Genomic DNA, 25,584 nt, shown 5'->3' on the forward strand with positions numbered 1-25,584 from the left:
GTTTATTCCCAGACCGTAAGTAAGTTGATACAGAGCTTAATGTGTAAGCAAATAAATCTTGTAGTCTCATAAAAGCAGAATATAAAATAATAGATCATGAAGATAAGTCGCTAAAATGACAAGTGGTAACAAGACAGGCATGCTGAAAGCAGTGGCCAGGATCAGGTGAGAAATTTAAATGTGAGACTAGACAGCCTTGCAACTTTAGTTTAAATCTAGGCCTACTATTCACACATTTAGAACATAATTCCTCAGAGAAATGTCACTGTTCCTTTAGATGTGAATTCAAATGGTCAATGTAGTCCTCTAAACTATGTTGTCTGTACCAGGGTTACGCCCTTGCGTGTGTGTGTGTGTCTTCTTCCTCGTTGAGGGGGCAATGAAGCATGGCGTGTGTTTGTGTGTGTGTGTGTGTGTGTGTGTGTGTGTGTACGTGTGTGTGTGTCTTCTTCCTCGTTGAGGGGGCAGAATTCACCCAACGAAGCATGACAAGTGATTGTGACACACACACACACAAAACTTGTTTATCTACAATTAAGTTTTCCATGCATCAAGAAACACACACTCACACACACGCACGCTTACGCACACGCACATATATTATGCCACATACATCTCAGCAACTCTTTAAAGATTATACACACACATACACTTGTGTGTGTGTAAACACCCATAACCCTTAATCATCAAAGAGTTGCTGAGATGTATGTGGCATAATATGTATGTGTGTGTGTGTGTGTGTGTGTGTGTGTTTGTTGCTGCTGGTAAACACTTCATTGAAAACTTAATTGTAGATTAACAAGTTTTCCTGGATAGAGAAGAAATAGAATGTCTTATTGTAAGAGTTATCAGAGAGGTGCTGTGATGCATGTTGCATAATGGAAATTATAACAGATAATACACATGTGTGTGTGTGTGTGTTTGTGTGTGTGGGTGTGTGTGGGTGTGTCTGATTGTTTGTTTGTTTGTCTATATGTGTGTGTGTGTATGTGTATGTGCGTGGTTTGTGTGTATGTTGTTACGATTTGCGGGTGATGTGCAGGACTCAAACGCAGGACTCAGAATGCAGTAGTGAATGAAGGCATGTGCACAGACATGTTGGGGGGCAGGTGCTCAAACTCAAAAAAAGGGCACCATTCGCAGAAATGATTTATGAAATTAAAAATAATACATGAAAAACACAGTAGGATATTTTCAACTTATACATTTATTTTAGTTTTGTTAACAAACTTACTTAAATTATCATGGGCTCCTCTGGACCAGGTCAAAGTAACGTCGGCTGATTGAGACCAGGCTGGATTCTCCATCATTTGTTGTAGTAGTTGATGGCCTGATCCAAGATAAAAGAGAGCTGCTACCCTGAGCTGCTTGCTGCAATTCCCTGTGCTTCTGTCTCTTCAGTCTCTCATTTCTTGGCATTATGCTGCAAATTTTGTAAAAGAGATTAATAAATGTTGTGCATAATAATCAAGAGTGACTTACATTTTCTCTAAACAGCTGACAACACAGTACACACACATTTTTTGACTGTTTTCTGACAGAGTTGAAGCATAAGCAGCATTACACTAACAATATACCACAATATACCTCACCAGACTGTCATGTAGCTCAACTTAAGACCTACCTTTCATTTCAATAATTACGATTTTCACGAATAATCACAAAACTAGTGAACTTGTCTAATTTGTAGAGCAGTAAAACTGCCTTCAAATGATCTGCCTGTCTGCCTGCCTGTTTCTCTCTCCCTCTCTCTCTTCCTTAAACATGACAAATCAGGAAACAGCTGGACAATAGGGATGTGCATTTCCATCACTGAGGACGATGCGATACACATCTCGATGCACTGCCAACGATCCGATGGGAGGTGACTTGCTGGTGGCTGTTGGTAAGGTCAGGGGTCATCTGAAGCTGATGGTGGGTGACCTGCTGCTGGCTGTTGGTAAGGTCAGGGGTCATCTGAAGCGGATGGTGGGTGACTTGCTGGTGGCTGTTGGTAAGGTCAGGGGTCATCTGATGCGTATGGTGGGTGACTTGCTGGTGGTTGTTGGTAAGGTCAGGGGTCATCTGAAGCGATGGTGGATGTTCTTAAAAAAAAAAAAAAAAAAAAAAGCCCAGCCAGCTGAAAAGACTCACCATTATTTAGCGAAGTTCTTCTTTCGGGTCTTAAAAAAGCCTCAAGTCATCAGACGTCATTTTACTATAGTTTTAAAGTCGGAGAAATACACATTATCCTCTAGGTTTTAAACAGCACATTATGTGTTAACACTGCTAGAAAATGGATCAAAATCATTTTACATCAACTAACTTGTGCTATCTAGCAAGAAATAGCAAACTAAAGTAATGTTAGAATCGCTAACTAATAAAGTAAAGTTATGGGTGTAACGTTGATGTCACCATGCAGTGATATTCCCATACACGTAATTAACACAACAGACTTACAGGGAGAGCCAACAACGCTACATTACATTCTAGACAAAATGACACATTTAGTTTTAAAGTTATGATGCATTCAGATGAATGATCGAACTGAATGTTTTCTAGTGTTGGCCTACTGCTAACTGAGAATTGCTAAGAGCAGACTAGCCTTTCAGTTAGGTTTGGGGCACATTATCCTCCTCCGTGGTGGAACGATATGCTCCCTTGAAAAACTGAAATGTCGAGCCAACGAGTTAGTAACCGCGTTTGGTTTGGTATTCACAGCATCAGAAAATCCGTGAACACTACGAAGTCTTGATGGCTAAAGTCCCTCCATTTTCATGCACAACGAGTCAGCCAGCGTACAATTGTCATAGCAACCCAACCTACAGCGAGGTCTAAGGGACAAACCTAACAAAAAACTAATGCGGTTGAGCTTCTCAGCCACTAGTCGGCTTTGTCAGCGAATCACTTATAACTTTTTATGCTAACTTAACAATTTTTTCTTACTAGGTAATGAGCTTGTGTCGTTAACTGTACTATCAATTAAAGGCATAGAAAGCCCAAAAATAAATCTATTTTATCTATATTAAATCTATATTCATACGTCACTTTTTCAAACATTTAGAGAGAAATTCATGTAAATTCATGTGATACCTTTTCCAAGGGTAATTTTTGGCAGTATCACAAAGTTGTTTAATAATAAATATTTCATCTAAATGTCATTGTTAAATGTTCAATGTAAATGTTAAATATAAATGTAAAGGTACAGATAGAGAGAGAGGATAGAACGCTAGAGATAGAAAGAGAGGATAGAAAGGTAGAGATAGAGAGAGGGGAGTGGTAGTGACGTAGAGATAGAGAGCTGGGGGAGAGAGATGGAGAGGGAGAGAAGGATAGATAGATGATGGAGAGAGAGGAGAAGGATAGAGATGGAGAAAGGAGAGAATGATGGAGAGGTAGAGACGGAGAGATAGAGAGAACGATATATTGTAGTTATTATGAATCCTGCCCTCCATGGATATGCATGCTTAACTACAGATGCCTGAGTAGCTGTGCATGAGACGGATCGGCCTGCTGAACCGGTTAAACACACTAAACACACTAAACACACACACACACTAAACACACTAAACCCACACACACACTAAACACACTAAACACACACACACACACTAAACCCACACACACTAAACCCACACACACACTAAACACACTTAACCCACACACACTAAACACACTAAACCCACACACACAAACACACACACACACACTAAACACACTCAACACACTAAACACACTCAACACACTAAACATCCACAGCCCTGACAGGAGTGAGTGTTGGTGTTGGAGAGCTGTACTTCAAACAGCCAGACAAGACATAGAATACACACTTTTTTCAATGACGCCCTGCTTGCAAATGAACAGATACCAGATACAACCGGTACATACCTTGATCTACCTTGATCACTTCCTGCTCAGTGCCTGAATCAGGTGTGTGCATTGGGATTTACACTAATTACACGCACATACACACACACACACACACAAACACACATAAACACAAACACACACACACTAAAGGTGTGTGCATTGGGATTTACACTAATTACACGCACACATACACACATACACACACACACACACACACTAAAGGTGTGTGCATTGGGATTTAAACTAATTACACGCACACACACACATACACACACACACACACACACACACACACACACACACTAAAGGTGTGTGCATTGGGATTTACACTAATTACACACACACACACACTAAAGGTGTGTGCATTGGGATTTACACTAATTACACGCGCACACACACATACACACACACACACACACACACACACACACACACACACACACACACACTAAAGGTGTGTGCATTGGGATTTACACTAATTACACACACACACACACTAAAGGTGTGTGCATTGGGATTTACACTAATTACACGCACACACACACACACACACACTAAAGGTGTGTGCATTGGGATTTACACTAATTACACGCACACGCACACACACACACACTAAAGGTGTGTGCATTGGGATTTACACTAATTACACGCACACACACACACACACATACACACACACACACACACACACACTAAAGGGGCAGTGGCTGGCGGAGGGGCTGGGGCAGTGGCTGGCGGAGGGGCTGGGGCAGTGGCTGGCGGAGGGGCAGGGGCTATGGCAGGGGCTGGGGCAGTGGCTGGCGGAGGGGCAGGGGCTATGGCAGGGGCTGGCGGAGGGGCAGGGGCTATGGCAGGGGCTGGGGCAGTGGCAGGGGCAGGGGCTATGGCAGGGGCTGGGGCTGGGGCAGGGGCAGGGGCTATGGCAGGGGCTGGGGCAGTGGCAGGGGCAGGGGCTATGGCAGGGGCTGGGGCTGGGGCAGGGGCAGGGGCTATGGCTGGGGCAGGGGCAGGGGCTATGGCAGGGGCTGGGGCAGTGGCAGGGGCAGGGGCTATGGCTGGGGCAGGGGCAGGGGCTATGGCAGGGGCTGGGGCAGTGGCTGGGGCAGGGGCAGTGGCAGGGGCAGGGACAGGGGCAGTGGCTGGCGGAGGGGTGGTTTTTGAGGCAGTTAGGAGGGTCCCTGTCCTGCTGGGGACATGGGGCACAGAAAGGGCACTGCAGGGGGTACCAGGGGCAGGGTAGCTCTATCTGCAGCAGGGGTATGGAGGAGTGGTAGAAGAAAGGGATAGAAGTACCGGAGGGATGGAAGAGAGGGAAGGAGGTGGAGGAGAAGCTTTGATGCATGGAGGGGGGAGAGATAGAGAGGGAGAGAGAGATAGATATCGAGGAAAAGAAGATGAACAGGGTCATGTAGAAGTGATAAAACAGAGGGATATAGTATGTCAAAAGCCCAGGCAAAAGATGAAAGCCAGATGGAAACAAATTCACCTCGTTGATGTATCTCTGTGGAAGAAGCTTTTGATTTTCATACACAAATTCACCAGGATACAGAGGTGAGATCATGACAGTTCAATATTTGAATGTGTGAAGAGGGTGTCAGTGAAAGGTTAGTTGTACACAGGGCCATAGCGGAGCTCAGCAGTGGCCAGAGGCCCCCCATCACACCAAGCATGCTGGCTTTTTTACTAAACTATTTATTTAATATTAAATGTAACGTTCAGGTCTGTGTACTATCAACCTTTCACTGACACTTTCTTCACACATTCAAATATTGAACCGTCATGATCTGACCTCTGTACGCCTGGCTGCCTGGCTGTCTCCTGATCTCACCTCTCTCTCCTCCAACACACCAGGACCTCCTGTCTCTCTCTCGCTCTCTCTCTCCTAACTGTTTCTCTCTCTTCTAACTGTCTCTCTCTCTCTCTCCTAACTGTCTCTCTCTCTCCTCCAACACACCTACCATACCTGTCTCTCTCTCTGTCCTCCAACACACCCGCCCCACCTCTCTCTCTCTCCTAACTGTCTCTCTCTCTCCTCCAACACACCTGATCCAACTGTCTCTCTCTCTCTCTCTCTCTCCTAACTGTCTCTCTCTCTCTCTCCTAACTGTCTCTCTCTCTCCTCCAACACACCTACCCCACCTCTCTCTCTCTCCTAACTGTCTCTCTCTCTCCTCCAACACACCTGATCCAACTGTCTCTCTCTCTCTCTCTCTCCTACCTGTCTCTCTCTCTCTCCTACCTGTCTCTCTCTCTCTCTCCTAACTGTCTCTCTCTCTCTCTCTCTCCTAACTGTCTCTCTCTCTCCTCCAACACACCTACCATACCTGTCTCTCTCTCTCTCCTCCAACACACCCGCCCCACCTCTCTCTCTCTCCTAACTGTCTCTCTCTCTCCTCCAACACACCTGATCCAACTGTCTCTCTCTCTCTCTCTCCTAACTGTCTCTCTCTCTCTCTCCTAACTGTCTCTCTCTCTCCTCCAACACACCTACCCTACCTGTCTATCTCTCTCCTCCAACACACCGCCCCACCTCTCTCTCTCTCCTAACTGTCTCTCTCTCTCCTCCAACACACCTGATCCAACTGTCTCTCTCTCTCTCTCTCTCTCTCTCCTAACTGTCTCTCTCTCTCCTCCAACACACCTACCCTACCTGTCTCTCTCTCTCTCCTCCAACACACCCGCCCCACCTCTCTCTCTCTCCTAACTGTCTCTCTCTCTCCTCCAACACACCTGATCCACCTGTCTCTCTCTCTCTCTCCTAACTGTCTCTCTCTCCTCCAACACACCTGATCTCTCTCTCTCTCTCTCTCTCCTAACTGTCTCTCTCTCTCTCTCTCTCTCTCTCCTAACTGTCTCTCTCTCTCCTCCAACACACCTGATCCAACTGTCTCTCTCTCTCTCTCTCTCTCTCTTTCTCTCCTAACTGTCTCTCTCTCTCTCTCTCTCTCTCTCTCTCTCTCTCCTCCAACACACCTGGGGCCGTATTCACAAAGCCTTTTATCTTACCACTAGGAGTGCTCCTAACTCGCGCTAAAACCTTTTACGTAGGAGTAATTTCTTAAAAGTGATTCACAACGGCTCTGAGACCTACTCATACTAAGGATAATACCAACTCCTAAGCTTAAGATAAAAACTCCGTTGCTATGGATGACGTCGCTTCTCATGCACGAGTTTAGAAGGGGTGAGGACGGTGATTGGTTGTTGACAGGCTCTCTCATTAAAAACTCATTCGTGACGTCTCTCTAACAATCCCACTATATCGACTGAAAATAAGAGAATAACCTAGGCTTCAAATTAAGTCATATTAAATAGTTATGGACAGTGCAGTTAGCAGAATGCACACGCATGATGACAAGTTTGTGCATCCAACGGGAATGACACTTTGCACGTTAAGAGAAATATAAAGCGATCAATATAAAATATGGCAATTGCATGTAATCAAGGCAGTAATAATTAAAGCACACAGCAAACTGTAAGGCTATTATATTTCCAGCCCTTGACCACTTCAAATATCAGCACATGCGGCCCTTTAAGCCCTCCAATCTTAATTGATCAAAGCGAAACGAACGTGAAACGTAGCCTAAGCGAAAGCCTACTGGTCCCAGGACCATAGCCACTGTCACCCCAGCGGCATCCAGCTGGTAAGTTCTCAAAAACCTGTTGCAGACCGCTTGAAATGCACGAGTCATCGGTACAACGTCCTCATCTTGATGGGGCAATTATTGTAATGTGTGTCCCGTCACTGGACATTCCTGCGATCGCCATGGAATTTACTTTGATCTTGTGTAATAGATTGTCCAAAGGCAACTGGATAAACTGTTGGATGATGTGGGGTCTACAGTGCGTTGATAGTTTGATGAATTAAACGGCTGACTGATGATATCCCAGTGTCGTCATTTGCGTTTTCCCCGAAGCCAAATAGGCTATCTTTATGTTTCCAAACATTTCACTTCGGGACACATCGTTGTTTAAAGGCGTCATTGCATCCCGAGCTAATTCTACGACAATATTAATACCTTCACGGTTTAAGCAATGTCTTTTATCAATTCCAAGTCGGCTGCAGCCATCTTACGATTTTTTGTGAATAGGTCTTAGTGACTTAGGAGTCCTCATGAGGAGTTTTAAGCTGTCCTAGACTTAGGTGCTACTTTTAGGGATAAAATATTTTGTGAATTGCTCTTAGTAAAAAAAAATAGGAGTCCTACATTTAAGACTGACACGCCCATTATTTTTAGGAGTTTCTCCTAAATTCGCCACTTATGAGCTACTTTTAGCCCTAAGATTCTTTGTGAATACGGCCCCTGATTTGTAGCTAAATCATCACTTGTGTTGGATTTTGAGGACGGGCACTCAAAGGTGCTTCGAAGGAGGCTGCTGAATAAGCAAGACAGTGGTTGTGGCTGACGTAGACTACTTGAGGTTGTGAATTAACCTGAAATAATACTTAAGGCTAGATATGAGTACTTGTATTTGATAGTGAGAGGGTTTGCTGCTGTGAAAAGTTCCCAACCAATAGCACAAGGAATTTAACATATTTTCCTTTGTACACCTAAAATTCCTTGCTCAACACTTCCCTTGTAATAATTTGAATAACGCAGCTGATAAAAATCGCACAGACTTTTCTGTGGCCAGGCTTCCAGGAATATATTCAAAATATGCAACCTATTTGGATAACAGAGATAGTGAGTCTTCTTTTTACAAACCCTTTTACAATCACAAAGACTACGTATAGAATTCAGCTTACAGGATATTTCAATGATGATGTCAGATATACAGACGAATTCTAGTACATATTTATTCCTTATGAATTAGAATAATTTATAATGACAGTAGATGCTATGCCTCAGAAGCTCAAGCACATATAAAGACCAGATCTGACAGATAAGTGAGGGTTTTTGTGTGACGGCGTGGCAAGTGTTGTGTATTTATATTCCCTGTAAGGCTTTTCATAGACACATTCACCAGGTGAGGGTCAGAAGAATCTTCTACAGGTGAGAGGCAGAAGAATCTTCTACAGGTGAGCTCATAAAAGTTTTCCATTTCATTTAAAGCATCGCATGTTAAGGGAGATACTGTCAGTTCAGGTATAGGTTAGGGATAATGTGTGGTCCGGAGGTCATTATCCAAAAATAAATCCCGACGGGGCGAACAGGGTGTTGTTTCGTCCTGAAGGGATTTATTTCTGAATTAGAAGCACAAAACCTGTTGCCAAAGACAGCGGTCAATATCTTTTCGCAGCGGTGAATATCAAGAAATATTCACCTGCGGACATTGGGACGGCCCATTCAAATCATTGGTACTTTTTGGAACATTCTGAAGAGCCGTGTAATAATTATTAGTGCTGTCAAATGATTAAAATATTTAATCGTGATTAATCGCATTTTTGTCATAGATTACTCAAAATGAATCGCGATGAATCGCAAAATTTTGATCTATTCTAAATGCCCAATCAATTTTTATTTTATCAACAAGTGGATTGGCTTGCTTTATGCAATGTTTTATTTGATTGAAAAAAAACATTGCCAAACAGGGCGGTACAAAATAAAATTATAAAGTGCACATTTCAGATAAACAAGGACTCTACGGAGCCCCTAAAGGGACATGGAGGAAAACATTTTTTTTGCGAGATCTCGCAAAACTATTGAGAGATCTCGCAAAACTATTGCGAGATCTCGCAAAAACTATTGCGAGCTCTCGCAAAGTTCTGTCCTACTTCAGTAAACCGAAAGTAAAACAGACACACAGCCTTGCCATCATCAATGCAGTGTGCTCTGTTGTGGGACCGTAGTTGCAACCATGGAAGAGGATTCCCAAAAGAGGACATAAGACGAATGAGACACATCAATTTGTGTAGCCTGTCCTGCGGGTGAGCCTCAGTCCGGCGATCCACCTCTTAAGGTGTCTGAGGCTTATGCGGTAGCCATGCCTCATGTCTAAGGCCGACTGAATGTCATCGTATTTGAGCCCCATCCCAAAATAAAGTGCTATGTGTCTATCCATCACTTTTATCAAACAAACGTACGTCAGTGCTCTACCATTATGGTCCCACAATAGAGCACAATGCATGGATGATGGCTACGCTGTGTGTCTGTTTTACTTTCGGTTTACTGAAGTAGGACAGAACTTTGCGAGATCTCGCAATAGTTTTTGCGAGAGCTCGCAATACTTTTTGCAAGATCTTGCAATAGTTTTGCGAGATCTCTCAATAGTTTTGCGAGATCTCGCAAAAAAAAAATGTTTCCCTCCATGTCCCTTTAGGGGCTCCGTAGGACTCAGCCTGTAGTGCAGTTAAACCATGGCTTAATATTTTCTTTTTTTCAAGTTTGCTGTGAACATAGAAGTCAGGGGCCGTATTCACAAAGCCTTTTATCTTACCACTAGGAGTGCTCCTAACTCGCGCTAAAACCTTTTACGTAGGAGTAATTTCTTAAAAGTGATTCACAACGGCTCTGAGACCTACTCATACTAAGGATAATACCAACTCCTAAGCTTAAAATAAAAACTCCGTTGCTATGGATGACGTCCATTCTCATGCACGAGTTTAGAAGCGGTGCGTACGGTGATTGGTTGCTGACAGGCGCTCTCATTCAAAACTCAGTCCTAACATCCCCCTAACGATCCCACTAAATCAACAGAAAATAAGAGAATAACCTAGGCTTCAAATGAAGTCATATTAAATAGTTATGGATAGTGCACTTAGCAGAATGCACACGCATGATGACAAGTTTGTGCATCCAACGAGAATGACGCTTTGCACGTTAGAGAAAGAGAAATTGCCGAAAAAAACACGGAAATTGCATGAAATCAAGGAAGTAATAATTAAAGCTCCCTGCAAACTATTAGGTAATCGGCATATTTCCAGCCCTTAAACACTTCAAATATCAGTCCATACGGCTCTTTAAGTCCTCCTGTCATAATGGACGAAACGAGGGCGAGACGTAAGAGAAAGTCGAACTGGTCCCAGGACCAACTGTCCATGTTGGCCCAGAGTGTGCTGGAGAGGAAGGGAGTTATAAAAGCTAAATTTGGCTGTGGGGTGACCACAAAAAAGAAGCGTGAGGCATGGGAGGACATATGTGTTAACATAAATGCTTCATTCCCTGCCGTGTGTCGCTCTGTCGATGACTGCGAGAAGCGGTGGTATGCGCTCCAGTCACAATGTAGGATGGAGATTGCGGAGTGGACTTTAAAAGAGCCGTCGCGGCTACAGGTATTGTGTCACCAAAATAAGCCTCATGCGTATACTTGCATGTTGTAGTTCAACTGTGCTCCCGGTTGTGGATTGAGGAAGGGTGTCAAAAGCCATGTCTTGCATGGATCCCACTGTCACCCAACAAGTGGCATCCAGCAGGTACATGGTGCCGCTCAAAAAGCTGGCGCAGACCGCGCTCTCCATTAAAATGCGCAAATCGTGAGTAGATTCAGGCCACTTCGCAACAATATCCATGATTGTGAAATTTGGATCAAACACTATCTGTGTATTAATTCAATGTACCTTTTTGCGGTTTACAAAGACGTCCTCATCTCTGGATGGAGCAATTATTTTAATGTGTGTTCCATCGATGGCACCCACGACACCGGGCATTCCTGCAAACGCCATGAAATTGACCTTGATCCTTTGAAGTAGATAAACTGTTGTACAATGTGTGGTCTACAGAGTGCGGTGATTGTTTGATGAATGAATCGGCTTACTGATGATTGCGATATTCTGAAGTCGTCTGCGTTGCAAAGTTGCATTTTCCCCGTAGCCAAAAATCTTAATGTTATCAAACATTTAACTTCCGGACTGATTGGGTTGTTTCGGATAGTTGGAGACGTGATTGCATCCCGCACTAATTCTAGTAAAATGTTGATGCCTTCACGGTTTAAACGATATCTTCTCAACAATTCAGAGTCGTTCATTGTCTCCAACACGTTACGTCTGGCTTCAGCCATTTTAAGACTTTTTGTGAATAGGTCTTAGTGACTTAGGAGTCCTCATGAGGAGTTTTAAGCTGTCCTAGACTTAGGTGCTACTTTTAGGGATAAAATATTTTGTGAATTGCTCTTAGTAAAAAAAATAGGAGTCCTAAATTTAAGACTGACACGCCCATTATTTTTAGGAGTTTCTCCTAAATTCGCCACTTATGAGCTACTTTTAGCCCTAAGATTCTTTGTGAATACGGCCCCAGGCCTCTTATTTAAAAAACAATGAACCTTAACAGTTAGGTTACCAATAAAAGGAAAGCCTACTACTTCTGTGCTTTCAGCCAGCTGCCTGTTGACATTTTCAGACAACAGTGAAGCTCGCTTCTTTTGCACAATACAACTTTTAAAGGTAAACTTTCTATTCAGAAGGTTTTTATCATCCATTTCGCCGTATCGCGTTCACTATTCACTCAAACGTAACGTTAGCCTACTACACAGTTTGCGAGGCCAAAAAGAATGTTAATCTAAAAAAAATGTACTCTTTTTTTTTACGAGTTAATCACGCCAGAAAAAAATTGACAGCGTTAAAATGGGTTTGCGTTAACGCCTTTAATAACGCGTTAAACTGACAGCATTAATAATTATATATATATATAGCAGCATTTTAAACTAAGAGGGTTATTTTTAATTGCACATTAATGCATTCAGACAATTAATCAGAAGTTGATGTGAGTAAAGGTTTGTGGACGTCCCAATTTTCTAGAGTCAAGGAGTATAAGGTCCAACTGAAATGGAGAAACTTCGCAACCAGACATCAGCATCCAACTACACTGAGACTGAGTTCACATCTTTGGATCACTTTGACATCATCACAATCGTCTTTATGTGTCTATTTTCCTTTGTTGCAGTCCCTCTTATATGCGTGGCTCTCTATGGATTGCACTCTCTGGTCAAAACCAATCATGTTGCTCCTGTGTATGTTATAAACCTGTTCATTTCTGATCTGATTCAAGTTTCTACCAGAGTGATTTTATCCCTAAATCCAATATATTTAAATGAGATTGTTAGTCTAACTGCGTGGTTAATCTTCTATATTGGGTGGCTACTTAACGTTTGCTTTATGATGTGTCTATCTGCAGAGAGATATACTGTACAATGATTGCTCATCCTGTTTGGTACCGAAACATGCTAAGTAGGAGGATATCAGTGTATGTGTCTGTCACTATTTGGATATTGACTGTATTGATATTTCTCATGATGATCTTTGTACCAAATGTTATCAATGGTTTTGACCATATGCTTGTGCTTTTTCTACTTCTCCCTTACACCCTTTTTTGTGTTGACATGGAGAGCCCTCTCCAGGACATCAGTACCTCCTAACGAGCGGAGACAGATTACGGCAACCCTGGGTCTAGTTCTTTGCGTTTACACCATTTTATTCCTACCTTTTATCGTGTTAACGTCCGTGTTTGGTTTTGCATCTGTTGATATTGATCCAACTGTAACTGTTAGATATCATTCAAATAATTTTTCTATCATTCTCATTTCATCGAACCCCCTATTTGATTTTCTACTGTACGTCTTCATGAGGAAGGACGCTAAAAACATCTTTAATGCTCTTTGTTCCTGTTTGTATAAGAGACACGCAGCTAACACAGATACAGACACAAACACAGTTACAGAAAGTGTGATGGGAACCCAACTCTAAGGAATGTGGGAAGGAGCTGTCTGTAGTCCAGACAGCACACGTTTCAAATTGTCACCACATACGAAATTATATTTTTATAAATATTTGTTTTGGGGTTGTTCTTGTGGTTTTGTTGCTCCTTTACCCCCTGGTGATGTTCTCTATCTGTGTTGTCATGGAGAGCCCCCTCTCCAGATTATGGCAACCCTGGCTTTTGTTCTTTGTATTTACACCAGTTTATTCCTACCTTATGTAGTGATGGAGGCTGACTTCAGCATTAACAGAAACAGAACCTCTTGGATGTACTGATGTTCTGATGGCAGTGAACTTCCTGTTTGATTCTGTTCTCTATGTACTTGTGAGGAAGGATGCTAAAGGTATGCTGAGTGTTCTTCCTTTCTGTTTTAGTAAGAGACGTGAAGCAAAAACAGTTACAACAACAGTAACTGAGAGAAACGCCAGCCTAGCACAAACACCAACTCGGTTTCTTTTTGTTTACATTTGTTTCTATGGTGATATAATCCAATTTGAAAATGTAAAACAGCAGGAGGCAGCAGTGGTTCGTCAGGAGGCCAGTAAGGCTTGAGCCATCAACGCCTATAGTCACCATCATGCCCAAGGACATTCACCTCAGCTGTGAGATTCAATTGCACCCCTGTAAATGTCTGTTTTTACTATCCAGTCATTGCATTGTGTTTTTGCACCCCTGTAAATGTCTGTTTTTACTATGCTGTATTGCATTGTGTTTTTGCACCCCTGTAAATGTCTGTTTTTACTATGCTGTATTGCATTGTGTGTGAGCATGCTGGTAATGACTTAACATGTTACGATGCAACAGTAAACTGTGTGGGGTCTTTTTAGTTCCATGGTATCATGATATATTCTAACTGTTATATGTGTTAATGTATTCTAACTGCAGTTACATGTTATACGTATGTTAATGTAGTCTAAAAGTTAAGCATGTTGATGTGTTCTAACTGTTACATGTGTTAATGTGTTCTATGTTCTAACTGTCACGTTTGTTTCTATAGAAATGTTATCACATTTTAAAACGTGAGATGTGAAAATAATATTACTTAATTACTCTTGGATTCTCTCACTTACTGTATATACACACTGGCCAAAATGGCAATGCATTTCACCTCACAGTCGAAATACAGATTGATTGTGCTCAAATGTATTATTTTCGTTTTGATTAAACATTTAGTTCTTCCTTTTTGTGTCTATTTTATTATTGTTTTAACCAGGATTACAGTTTATTTTGCTGAACAACAAAACCTACCGGTACCACTTTACAATAAGACTCCATTATAAATGGTTTATAAATGGTTTATAAAAAGCTTATTAATTAGGTTGTAAACCCTTTGTAAGTCATTAATAAGCCCTTATAAATGAGTAATAAACACAGTTTTTATACATCGATGCAGGCTCACTATTTGGGAAGATCTCCATCTTGGCAACCCACTGTCTATCCCTTAACTTGTTCTACTAGCCCAATTGCACACTCCCTACCATTCTTGTATCTGTTACTAGAGAATAAACCCCAGGAGGGGGGAGGGGCTCACAACGATACACATCTCGATGCACTGCCAACGATCCGATGGAAGGTGACCTGCTGGTGGCAGTTGGTAAGGTCAGGGGTCATCTGAAGCGGAGGGTGGGTGACTTGCTGGTGGTTGTTGGTAAGGTCAGGGGTCATCTGAAGCGATGGTAGGAGTTCTTAAAAAATTAAAAATAAAAGCCCAGCCAGCTGAAAAGACTCACCATTATTTAGCGAAGTTCCTCTTTCGGGCCTTGAAAAAGCCTCAAGTCATCAGACGTAATTTTACTATATTTTCAAGTCGAAGAAATACAAATTATCTTCTAGGTTTTAAACAGCAAATGATGTGGTCACACTGCTAGATAATGGATCAAAATCGTTTCACATCAATTAACTTGTGATATCTAGCAAGAAATAGCAAACCAAAGTAATGTTAGTATCGCTAACTACTAAAGTAAAGTTATGGGTGTAACGTTGTTGTCAACATGTAGCGATATTACCATGCACGTTATTTACAGAGAAGATTAGCAGGGAGAACCAACAAGGCTACATTACATTCTAGACAAAATCAGCACAACACATTTAGTTTTAAAGTTGCGATACATTCAGATAAATTATGTAACTGAATGTTTCTGAAGTTCTGGCCTACTGCTAACTTAGAATTGCTAAGAGCAGACTAGCCTTTCAGTTAGGTTTGGGGCACATTATCCTCCTCCGTTGTGGAACGATATGCTCCCTCGGAAAACTGAAATGTCGAGCCAATGTGTTAGTTACCGCGTTTGGTTTGGTAATCACAGCATAAGAAAATACGTGAAAACTGCAAAGTCTTGATGGCTAAAGTCCCTCCATTTTCATGCACAACGAGTCAGCCAGCGTACAATTGTCATAGCAACATAACCTACGGCGAGGTCTAAGGGACAAACCTAACAAAAAACTAATGCGGTTGAGCTTCTCAGCCACTAGTCGGCTTTGTCAGCGAATCACTTATAACTTTTTATGCTAACTTAACAATGATTTCTTACTAGGTAATGAGCTTGTGTCGTTAACTGTACTATCAATTAAAGGCATAGAAAGCCCAAAAATAAATCTATTTTATCTATATTAAATCTATATTCATACGTCACTTTTTCAAACATTTAGAGAGAAATTCATGTAAATTCATGTGATACCTTTTCCAAGGGTAATTTTTGGCAGTATCACAAAGTTGTTTAATAATAAATATTTCATCTAAATGTCATTGTTAAATGTTCAATGTAAATGTTAAATATAAATGTAAAGGTACAGATAGAGAGAGAGGATAGAACGGTAGAGATAGAAAGAGAGGATAGAAAGGTAGAGATAGAGAGAGGGGATTGGTAGTGACGTAGAGATAGAGAGCTGGGGGAGAGAGATGGAGAGGGAGAGAAGGATAGATAGATGATGGAGAGAGAGGAGAAGGATAGAGATGGAGAAAGGAGAGAATGATAGAGAGGTAGAGACGGAGAGATAGAGAGAACGATATATTGTAGTTATTATGAATCCTGCCCTCCATGGATATGCATGCTTAACTACAGATGCCTGAGTAGCTGTGCATGAGACGGATCGGCCTGCTGAACCGGTTAAACACACTAAACACACACACACACTAAACACACTAAACCCACACACACACTAAACACACTAAACACACTAAACACACACACACTAAACCCACACACACTAAACACACACACACACTAAACACACTAAACACACACACACACTAAACCCACACACACTAAACACACACACACACTAAACACACTTAACCCACACACACTAAACACACTAAACCCACACACACAAACACACACACACACTAAACACACTCAACACACTAAACACACTCAACACACTAAACATCCACAGCCCTGACAGGGGTGAGTGTTGGTGTTGGAGATCTGTACTTCAAAACAGCCAGACAAGACATAGAATACACACTTTTTTCAATGACGCCCTGCTTGCAAATGAACAGATACCAGATACAACCGGTACATACAATTAGCTTAAAACAATACTGGCAATCTTTTGACAAATTACCTCATCCCGCTCATCATGGAGGCTGTAGTAAAATGTGTGTGTAGGAACACAGATGACTTCTTCGCATCACACACACACCTCTCATAATTACATCACACGGTAAAGGAATGAGCAAGTGTTAGCTTTAGCTGCAGAGCATTTCAAAAACTGCAGTTGTTCAGCACAAACTGGAACCGTTTGGTTTACGTGTGTCTATTGGTATGGAATTCCGCATCAATAAGATGAGCACTATTGCTGCAGGTCCGTGTCAATGCTCCATCATCAGCCCCTTTGCCCCCTAGTGGACCAGTCAGTGTACTACTGATGCAGTGGAGCCCCCTGGTGGACCAGTCAGTGTACTACTGATGCAGTGGAGCTGTACTACTGATGCAGTGGAGCCCCCTGTTGGACCAGTCAGTGTACTGCTGATGCAGTGTCGCCCCCTAGTGGACCAGTAAGTGTACTATTGATGCAGTGGCAGCCCCTGAACCCATATCAAAGTCTCCATCTCTACCTCTTTCTCTATCTCTACCTCTATCCTCTCATTCTAACTCATCCCTGCACTCCATCTCTCTTACTCTTCCTACTGGTGAATAGCGACATATGAAGTCAGTAACCAGGGTTGGTTATGTTAAAAAGAACATTTTAGTGAAATCCCAATGTTTCCTCTCTTCAGGCCTACTTAAAGGCACAGTCCACTATTCTGGTTAGTTGACATTGGAGCTCAATAGCCAAATTCCAATCACACTCCTCCCTTCCGTGCTCCTGAAGCAACGTGCTTATTGGCTGAATTTGGTTATGGCTCGTCCAAGCCACTATCTTTCCCATGCACTGAGTCAAGACGGTACAAACACATTTGCTAGAGCACACAGAACTGACAGAAAAAAGTCCATATCATTAGATTTCCTCACTGTACCTTCACTGATCTCAGGACTGACCTGTGTGTGGTTTGATACGCCATGGAGTGTTAGTCTTCATCATTGACATGCAGAGTTTTATCTGTGGTGGGTTTCAAAAGTCCCCCTTTCCTCAGGGTAGTATGAGATCAACCCAGCATCTATCTGATCAAACATCGATCAACATTACAAAAACACGGAAGTGTGAATTGTCTCATCAACACCCCTGGGTACACCTTGATCACTTCCTCCTCAGTGGCTGAATCAGGTGTGTGCATTGGGATTTACACTAATTACACAGCTGTCATCCAACATCGTCACAGGTATTGTCTTTCACTTCTGCCCACTTGACCTCTTTTCGCATCTTTCTTGATGCCATCACCAATTGAAAACAAACATTATAATTTGTTAAAATCCTGTCTGAACACAACGCTGTTGATCATCCCGGTGCCCTGATCCTTTTCAGAGGTCACAAGCCTGGCACAGGTGGTAGGACACATCTGAACGTGACACATGAAGAGCCAGTTGTGGACTCTGGTGCTTGTCTTACTCTATAATTATCCACATTCTTTTTTTATATACCCAAGTAGAAACATTCACAGTTGCGTTTATAGTAGGCCTAGGCCTACTGATTCAGGCCATTGTTATTGTTGTACTGTTGGGAATATCACAAGAAGAGGACCCCTGTCAGATGATTCAAGTGTTTAATTTTCATGCAGGCCATTGAGTCAGAAGTAAAAAAAAAAAAAACTCGTAACGTTACTGACACAATGAAATGATCATAAACCCTTTTTGATCCCTTATTTCTACAATTATGTGAATTACATTTTAAAAATTTGGCTGGGGGAAATTATTCTAAAGATAGACTACGTGTCCAAACACTGTTGAGCCCTGGCCGGTCGTTTCTATAACTTTTATTTTAATTAAATGCATTATTATTACTGTAACGAAAAAGCGGAAGGGGTGGCGTTGAGGCGTGACGTTGCCATATCTGACGTAGCCACCGAGTATAAAGACTGCGCGAGCCACCATCTTTGCAACAGTTTATTTTTGCGAGTTCAAGCGTCGCGTGCTAGAACTCCGCTACCCGTTGTTTTATTTCAATTTAACCGAGAGATTAGGGGTCAGATAGGCGTCATTATGGCAGATAAGATGGATATGTCCTTAGATGATATCATCAAACAGAGTAAGCGAGGGGGTGGGGGTCGCGGTGGAAGAGGCGGCCGCGGCCGGGGAGGTGCAGGCGGAGGTCGCGGTGGTGGCGTCGGGCGTCTTGGAGGCTCCGGCGGCGGAGGCTTTGGAGGCCGAGGCGGCGGATCAGGCCCCATGAGGAATCGGCAACCGCTGAGCCGCGGTAGAAGCAGACCAACGCCGTACAACAGGGTATGAGAAAATACAGAAATTGGCTGAGAAAGAGGAAAAAGCCTTGGGCAGCTTCAATTGCCTGGGTGAAGTCCTTTTTCTATAAGCTTGCTAGCAAACACGATGGCTAGCTTGCTAGTCAGCCGTTCTTCATAATCCTGGAGTTTCTCAGAAGTGGTATTGAGGCGAAGCTGTTAAATTGGCATTTAAGTAAAGAAGGCGTTACAATGCATAATATGCTCTCTCTCTCCCAACCTGTTTGTCTTGAATCACCTTGCAAAGAATCGAATGCAGCGTATAGGCTAACGTTACACCCTGGCAAGGGTTAGCCAGCTCAATGGCTACCTTTTGCGTTTCTAAAGTCGGCGCCATTTTGGATACTCTATCTCCCCACCATCGAATTGATTGTTTACGGGCACTAAATTTCTTCGAGCTCAGCTTATCCAACGGCAGATGACCACCAACGAGAGAGAACGAAGTTGGAAGATGGATGCAGTTTTTTTTCCCTCCTATCTCACAAAATATTTCCTCTACCCCGAGATGAGCGTCCTTTGTTTGGGAGGGGTTCTCTGGCCAAACACCCTTGAGCGGCGCCAAATTTGCTAGCGGCAGCTAGCTGGCTAATGCTAGCGGCACCCCCAAAAGAGTCTTCCAATGAACTTTCCATCCTCTGGCCAAGAATCTTCAACCTTAAATTTAGCCATGTTTTATCACGATCATCTGCCAGGTAGCCCATTCCCACCCGGGCTAGCTTCACCAAAATGGCGTGATTTCAAAATGGACGCTGATCCTCTGTGTTGCCATTGCTCACAGAGCTAACTAGGCCAGCTGGATCCCTTTTAACCTTAGTTTCAACCATGGACACTAATCCACGGCACATTTTGGCTGACGGCGGACCTTCCTGGCTTGTGACAACCTCCGACGAAGCGGTATTCTTTTCGACGAAGCCTGAGGTTCGACGAAATGGGATTTGCCGTCTTCTGGAGGGGCACCACGAGAGACCTCGAGGAATTGTTGGTGGCTAGCTAGCAACACCGGAGGGCAGGCAGATGTGTCTGTATCCTGGGGTAACTGTAGCCACTGACCTTTGAAGGCTTCATGGACATTTAAATTAATGAGATGTGTGTCTAAAAAGTTATGAACACATTTTAGTTTCATACTAGACACGTTAACCTGTGCTCTAGGCTAAGAAAGAACGAAGGAGCTTCATATTTGTGAGTGGGGGTGGGTTAGGTGGCTCATTGTAGGGGCAGGTCCATAGCTAATATCTACCAGCTGTATACCTCTACACTTTTCTCCAGTTTCACAAATGCATTTAAATTGTTAATTATAGACCTCCTTGGCATGTTCTGTGAATTTCTGTGTTACCACGGCTGTGAGTGAGTGAGCGAGCAAGAGCCTGACACCATGAGTCCCCTCCAGTGGCGGGGTGGGCAGGGCTAGCAGCGCCCGAGCCCTGACAGAGCCGTGTTACCCTGGTTACCCCGGTGTGTGGCATCTGCGTGGACACACCTTCCCCCCTACCCATCCCCTGTTTGCCCCAGCACCCATCCCTCCCGGGGGCGGCGGACTCGGTGGTCAGCAGACAGAGGATCTGGCAGTCAGCAAGGTGCGTTCTCTCTCTGGTGTGTTGCAGCCCAAGCAGCTCCCCGACAAGTGGCAGCACGACATGTACGACAACGGCTTCAGCTCCATGGGCGGAGGAGGAGGAGGCGGTGGAGGCGCAGGGGTCGAGACCGGAGGAAAGCTGCTCGTGTCCAACCTCGATTTCGGTGTGTCGGACGCAGATATCCAGGTAAAAAACGCGCCCACTTGGAGTGATGTAGAAATGAATATGTGGCTTTCTGTGAAACAAGTCCAGCCAATATTTAGATCTGTGACTAGCTTGATCTAGGTTTTTGGCTTTGAGAACCATCAGAAGCGGAGTGCTCAGGGGGGTTCCATTAAGGGAGTAGTTCCCAAACCCTTTGGTTATGTTAGCCATCTCTTGTACTGTGACATTGACCTAACGGCAGGGCAATGGCCCTATCCTACAAGTAGCCTACGGAGACTGGTATAATCTAATCACCTAATTGTATGGCTATAGGCTGCTATGCTCTAAAAGCACTGTTTTTTCACCCTCAACATGTGCCCCCTGGTGAACCACTATTTGAATGGCACAAACACATGTTGTGTTCATTTGATCCACGGCCACCTGTTCGGTGTGTTCACTGGTGACCACCTGTTCGGTGTCGCCACCTGTTCAGTGTGCATCTTGATGACTCCACCTGTTCAGTGTGCTTACTGATGACAGATGGTTGTGTTAAGTGATTTGTAGGAAATGTAGACCAGTGTCACCTCGTGCCACCTATATATATGCCCATGATGGTCTGAAAGCACAAAACAGATTTGGTCCATGAATCCCTCACTATCAGGTCACTCTAATCTGGTTAGACCTTTCAGTAGTGCTTTACAGGACTTGATGAGCAATGCAGTTTGTCCAGTTTGTCTCCAACAGTGCAATTAGCCAATAACTGCACCCTGCTGTTATGGACCTGTGTGAAGTCAAGCTTTTCCAGTCTGATGTAGTTTGACCTTAAGCCTAGGTCGTGATGGTCGTTTGTGTGTGTGTGTGTGTGGTGGTGGGGGGGCGCTCGTAGAGTGTGTTGCTGGTCTGTTCTGACGTGTCGTCTCTCTCACCCGTCCACAGGAGCTGTTTGCAGAGTTCGGCACCCTGAAGAAGGCGGCGGTTCACTACGACAGATCTGGGCGGAGCCTGGGCACGGCGGACGTCCACTTTGAGAGACGAGCCGACGCCCTCAAGGCCATGAAGCAGTACAACGGAGTCCCCCTTGATGGTACGCACCACTGACCACACACACCATACACACACACACACACCAAGGCCTTGAAGCAGTACAACGGAGTCCCCCTCGATGGTACGCACTACTGACCACACACACACCATACACACACACACCAAGGCCTTGAAGCAGTACAACGGAGTCCCCCTCGATGGTACGCACTACTGACCACACACACCATACACACACACACCAAGGCCTTGAAGCAGTACAACGGAGTCCCCCTCGATGGTACGCACTACTGACCACACACACACACCAAGGCCTTGAAGCAGTACAACGGAGTCCCCCTTGATGGTACGCACCACTGACCACACACACCATACACACACACACACACCAAGGCCATGAAGCAGTACAACGGAGTCCCCCTCGATGGTACGCACTACTGACCACACACACACACCATACACACACACACCAAGGCCTTGAAGCAGTACAACGGAGTCCCCCTCGATGATACGCACTACTGACCACACACACACACCAAGGCCTTGAAGCAGTACAACGGAGTCCCCCTTGATGGTACGCACCACTGACCACACACACACCATACACACACACACACACACCAAGGCCATGAAGCAGTACAACGGCGTGCCCCTCAATGGTACGCACCGCGCTGCTCGCTACTCATGGGCATTTTGTGAGGTGTGTGTGTGTGTGTGTGTGTGTCAGGAAGCACTGGGCCGCTCGCTACTTAATGTAGCTGAAGTTATGGTCACTAGTGAGCTTCCTACTACAAACAAAAGACTTAAAAACGCAGCCAAGTCCAAGTTGGCACTGAAGCAAACTTTTAATATTTTTTCTATACTGTAGTGTGAAGGCTTATGTTTGAACTGATCTGATCTGGTATATTAGGGTTTTCCTGTAGAGCACACAGCCTGGTCTTAATGCAGACGGAATGTGTAAATGTAATCCAGTGTATGTTGCTGTCTACATGGATCAATCAATGCAATGAGACTGTTAGTATTGCATTATGGGAAAGGGGTGTGAACTTCATGTGATGGTAATGGATTTGTTTTGTTTTTTTGTTTTTTTCCAGGGCGACCAATGAACATTCAGCTCGTCACCTCACAGATCGACACACAGCAACAGCGGCGGCCAATGCAAGGGTAAGTGTGTGTGTGTGTGTGTGTGTGTTTGGTGTGACTTACTAACGAGACCTGGGGTGTGATTTTAAAGGTGCAATGTATAGGATTTTCTGGCATCTTGACTGAATGTCCCTGTTCAAGGATTTAGATCATATGATGGCCATGTAGCCTCGTCCAAATATTATAATTGGCCATGTTCCCATGAAGTAGTTTTCCGTAAGTAGGGGAAAGGGCTGTCTTGGAACCACTCATGGAGCAAAGATGTGGCAGCCGAATGACAAACTAACATCTAAAGACGTAGCCATCTTGAATGTCTTTTCTGGTCATGGTTTAATGTGCCCTAGTCTTTGCCCTGGCAGCGCCTCATGCGCCCACGCCCACACACCCCTCTTTATTAGATGGTGTCCTAACCTGCTGTGTGTGTTTGTTTCAGGCTGAACCGCGGTGGTGGCGGAGGAGGCATGAACAGGAGCAGAGTGGGGAACTTCGGTGGGATGCAGAGGGGTCGCGGTGGTGGCCGAGGAGCCGGCGGACCCAGAGGTCGAGGCAGGGGTCGCGGAGGCGGACGAGGAGACAACAAAACACCGCTGTCTGCCGAGGAGCTGGACGCCCAGCTAGACGCCTACAACGCCAGGGTAAGCCACCACGCTACACACACTGAGGCTAGCTCAAGCTGGCTGGTCAACACACACACTGAGCCAGACACCTTTCCCTGTAGTGTGTGTCCTGTGGTCAACACACACACACACACTTGAGCCAGACACTTTAGCCACTTTTCCCTGTAGAGTGTGTGTCCTGTAGTGATTTGTGTCTCATAGCTTTCATATCAGTCGAGTGTAATGTCTGGGTCAGTGTTATTGTAGCTGTTATGTGTAAAATGTGATCTACTGAAGTTCAGAGGAGCTTGTGTCCTAGTGGTAGAGTTGCTAATGGCTAGTGGTAGAGTTGCTATTGGCTAGTGGTAGAGTTGCTATTGGCTAGTGGTAGCGCTGCTATTGGCTAGTGTTTGACTCTCCTGTTTCTTTTTCCCTCTTCAGATGGATACCACCTAAGTGCCCGACCTCCCTGCCTGTGCTCTGCCTGTCCAATCACGAGAGTTCGTGGTCGCCGTGGATACAGCACTGGACCGTTCTCAGAAAGTTTTACACCTGGCGTCTTCAGATGTGATTTAAAATTGTGTATCATTTCTTTCTCCTTTTAAATGCTCCAGAATGTTTTTTACCTATTGCTCTTTTTGTTTTTGGGTTTTCGTTTTTCAAAAAAGAGAAGATAGTGGTCTTGACTGTAGGATTTAATGGGGGTTTTGCCATCACTGTGTTGTCTGTTCCCCATTCCCCCTTGTAGATCATTGGAATAAACCTACAGTTGTGTATTACCAACCTCTGCCTCATGGCTTTCTTTATGGAACCGTGTGTGTGTGTGTGTGTGTGTGTGTGTGACCAACCTCTTGCCTTTCTGTCAGGAAAACTACAAGTCTGTACCTGACAAAAAAATTGTCGTGACTCTCAACAAACCCCAGGGGTTCGATCGAACCCAGGTTAAGAACCTCTGCCCTAGACTTATGGGCCAAGTTGTGACAAACATTGGGCAAAGAGCTTGGGTCCTTCGGGGCCTACCTGGTTAAAATGTCGCTGGAGTTGTGCTCAATAGTGAGTTACCTACCCAAACAAAAGCCTTACAAACGCAGCCAAGTGACTTGGCACTGATAATCCACTTATTTTCTTTCAAGGCCTGAAGGCTTACATTTGAACAGATCTGAACTGAACAAAGGTACATAGTGCATAGCCTGGAAAGCTAGTGCAACAAGCAGTTTTGCATCGTGTTTACTGTGAGATGGTAACGTTTGGATTGTTTCTTTACTGTGCTGGTAATATTTAGTCAGTGATTGTGACCATGTGTGCAGAGGTAGAGCTGATTCTGTTGTATTTATCTGTGGAAGGAGTTAACTAGTCTCAGACTCAACTCTACACCTCTTATACCCAACATCTGTAAATTTGCCATCAGGAATGAGTCTTGCCTCAAGGTCCGTCTCCACGTGAGAAACAGACTGACTGACCATAGCTCTGGGCCTGTGTGTGTCAGCTCTATAGAGATAACGAAGGCATGTTTGTGTGTATGTGTGTGAGCTATATAGAGATAACAAAGGCATGTTTGTGTGTGTGTGTGTGTGTGTGTGCTTTCAACAAGAGATGGACGAGGATGCCTTAGAAGGGTGATATCTCTGGTCTGCACTTCAGTCCTGGCTCCAATGCTGAAACAGGAACTTGGCTTCAGTGCACTCTCGCTCAGTAAAAAACTGATTCATTTCAGACGTGAGTGTGTGTGTGTGTATCTTTAATATGCAGCATGTTACAAAAGCAGGTTTTGA

At 44.0% G+C, this 25,584-nt stretch overlaps 2 protein-coding genes and 1 pseudogene across 3 annotated transcripts in view; 2 read left to right on the forward strand and 1 right to left on the reverse strand.

The window, feature by feature from the left end:
* The window catches only part of LOC308362868 (chymotrypsin-like protease CTRL-1), a gene marked incomplete at both ends in the record, with an annotated part of 14,042 nt that extends 11,978 nt beyond the window's left edge, over window positions 1-2,064 (reverse strand). The window contains one exon of the mRNA XM_080835596.1: window positions 1,845-2,064. Within this exon, the coding sequence (XP_080691722.1) occupies window positions 1,845-2,064 (220 nt within the window). The remainder of the gene's footprint in view (window positions 1-1,844) is intronic.
* Window positions 2,065-12,547: 10,483 nt separating this feature from the next.
* LOC308362869 lies at window positions 12,548-13,465 on the forward strand (annotated as a pseudogene). Its single transcript has one exon. The product of its transcript is annotated as an uncharacterized misc_RNA (transcript).
* Window positions 13,466-18,984: 5,519 nt separating this feature from the next.
* alyref (Aly/REF export factor) lies at window positions 18,985-24,595 on the forward strand. The gene is made up of 6 exons (XM_080835741.1): window positions 18,985-19,300; window positions 20,916-21,074; window positions 21,969-22,116; window positions 23,168-23,237; window positions 23,650-23,851; window positions 24,254-24,595. Exons 1-6 carry the CDS (start codon window positions 19,058-19,060, stop codon window positions 24,266-24,268), a joined length of 837 nt encoding a protein of 278 aa, XP_080691867.1. The 5' UTR covers window positions 18,985-19,057; the 3' UTR covers window positions 24,269-24,595.
* The last annotated feature ends 989 nt before the right edge of the window (window positions 24,596-25,584 follow it).

The sequence above is a fragment of the Sprattus sprattus genome (genome assembly GCF_963457725.1).
Source record: "Sprattus sprattus genome assembly, chromosome: 3".
Taxonomy (NCBI): Eukaryota; Metazoa; Chordata; class Actinopteri; order Clupeiformes; family Clupeidae; genus Sprattus; species Sprattus sprattus.

Coding starts and splice junctions, on each gene's coding strand:
- alyref (XM_080835741.1), top strand. CDS start 19,058: ATGGCAGATAAGATGGATATGTCCTTAGATGATATCATCAAACAGAGT. Junction 21,075..21,968: donor TGTCGGACGCAGATATCCAG/GTAAAAAACGCG, acceptor ACCCGTCCACAG/GAGCTGTTTGCAGAGTTCGG. Junction 22,117..23,167: donor CAACGGAGTCCCCCTTGATG/GTACGCACCACT, acceptor GTTTTTTTCCAG/GGCGACCAATGAACATTCAG.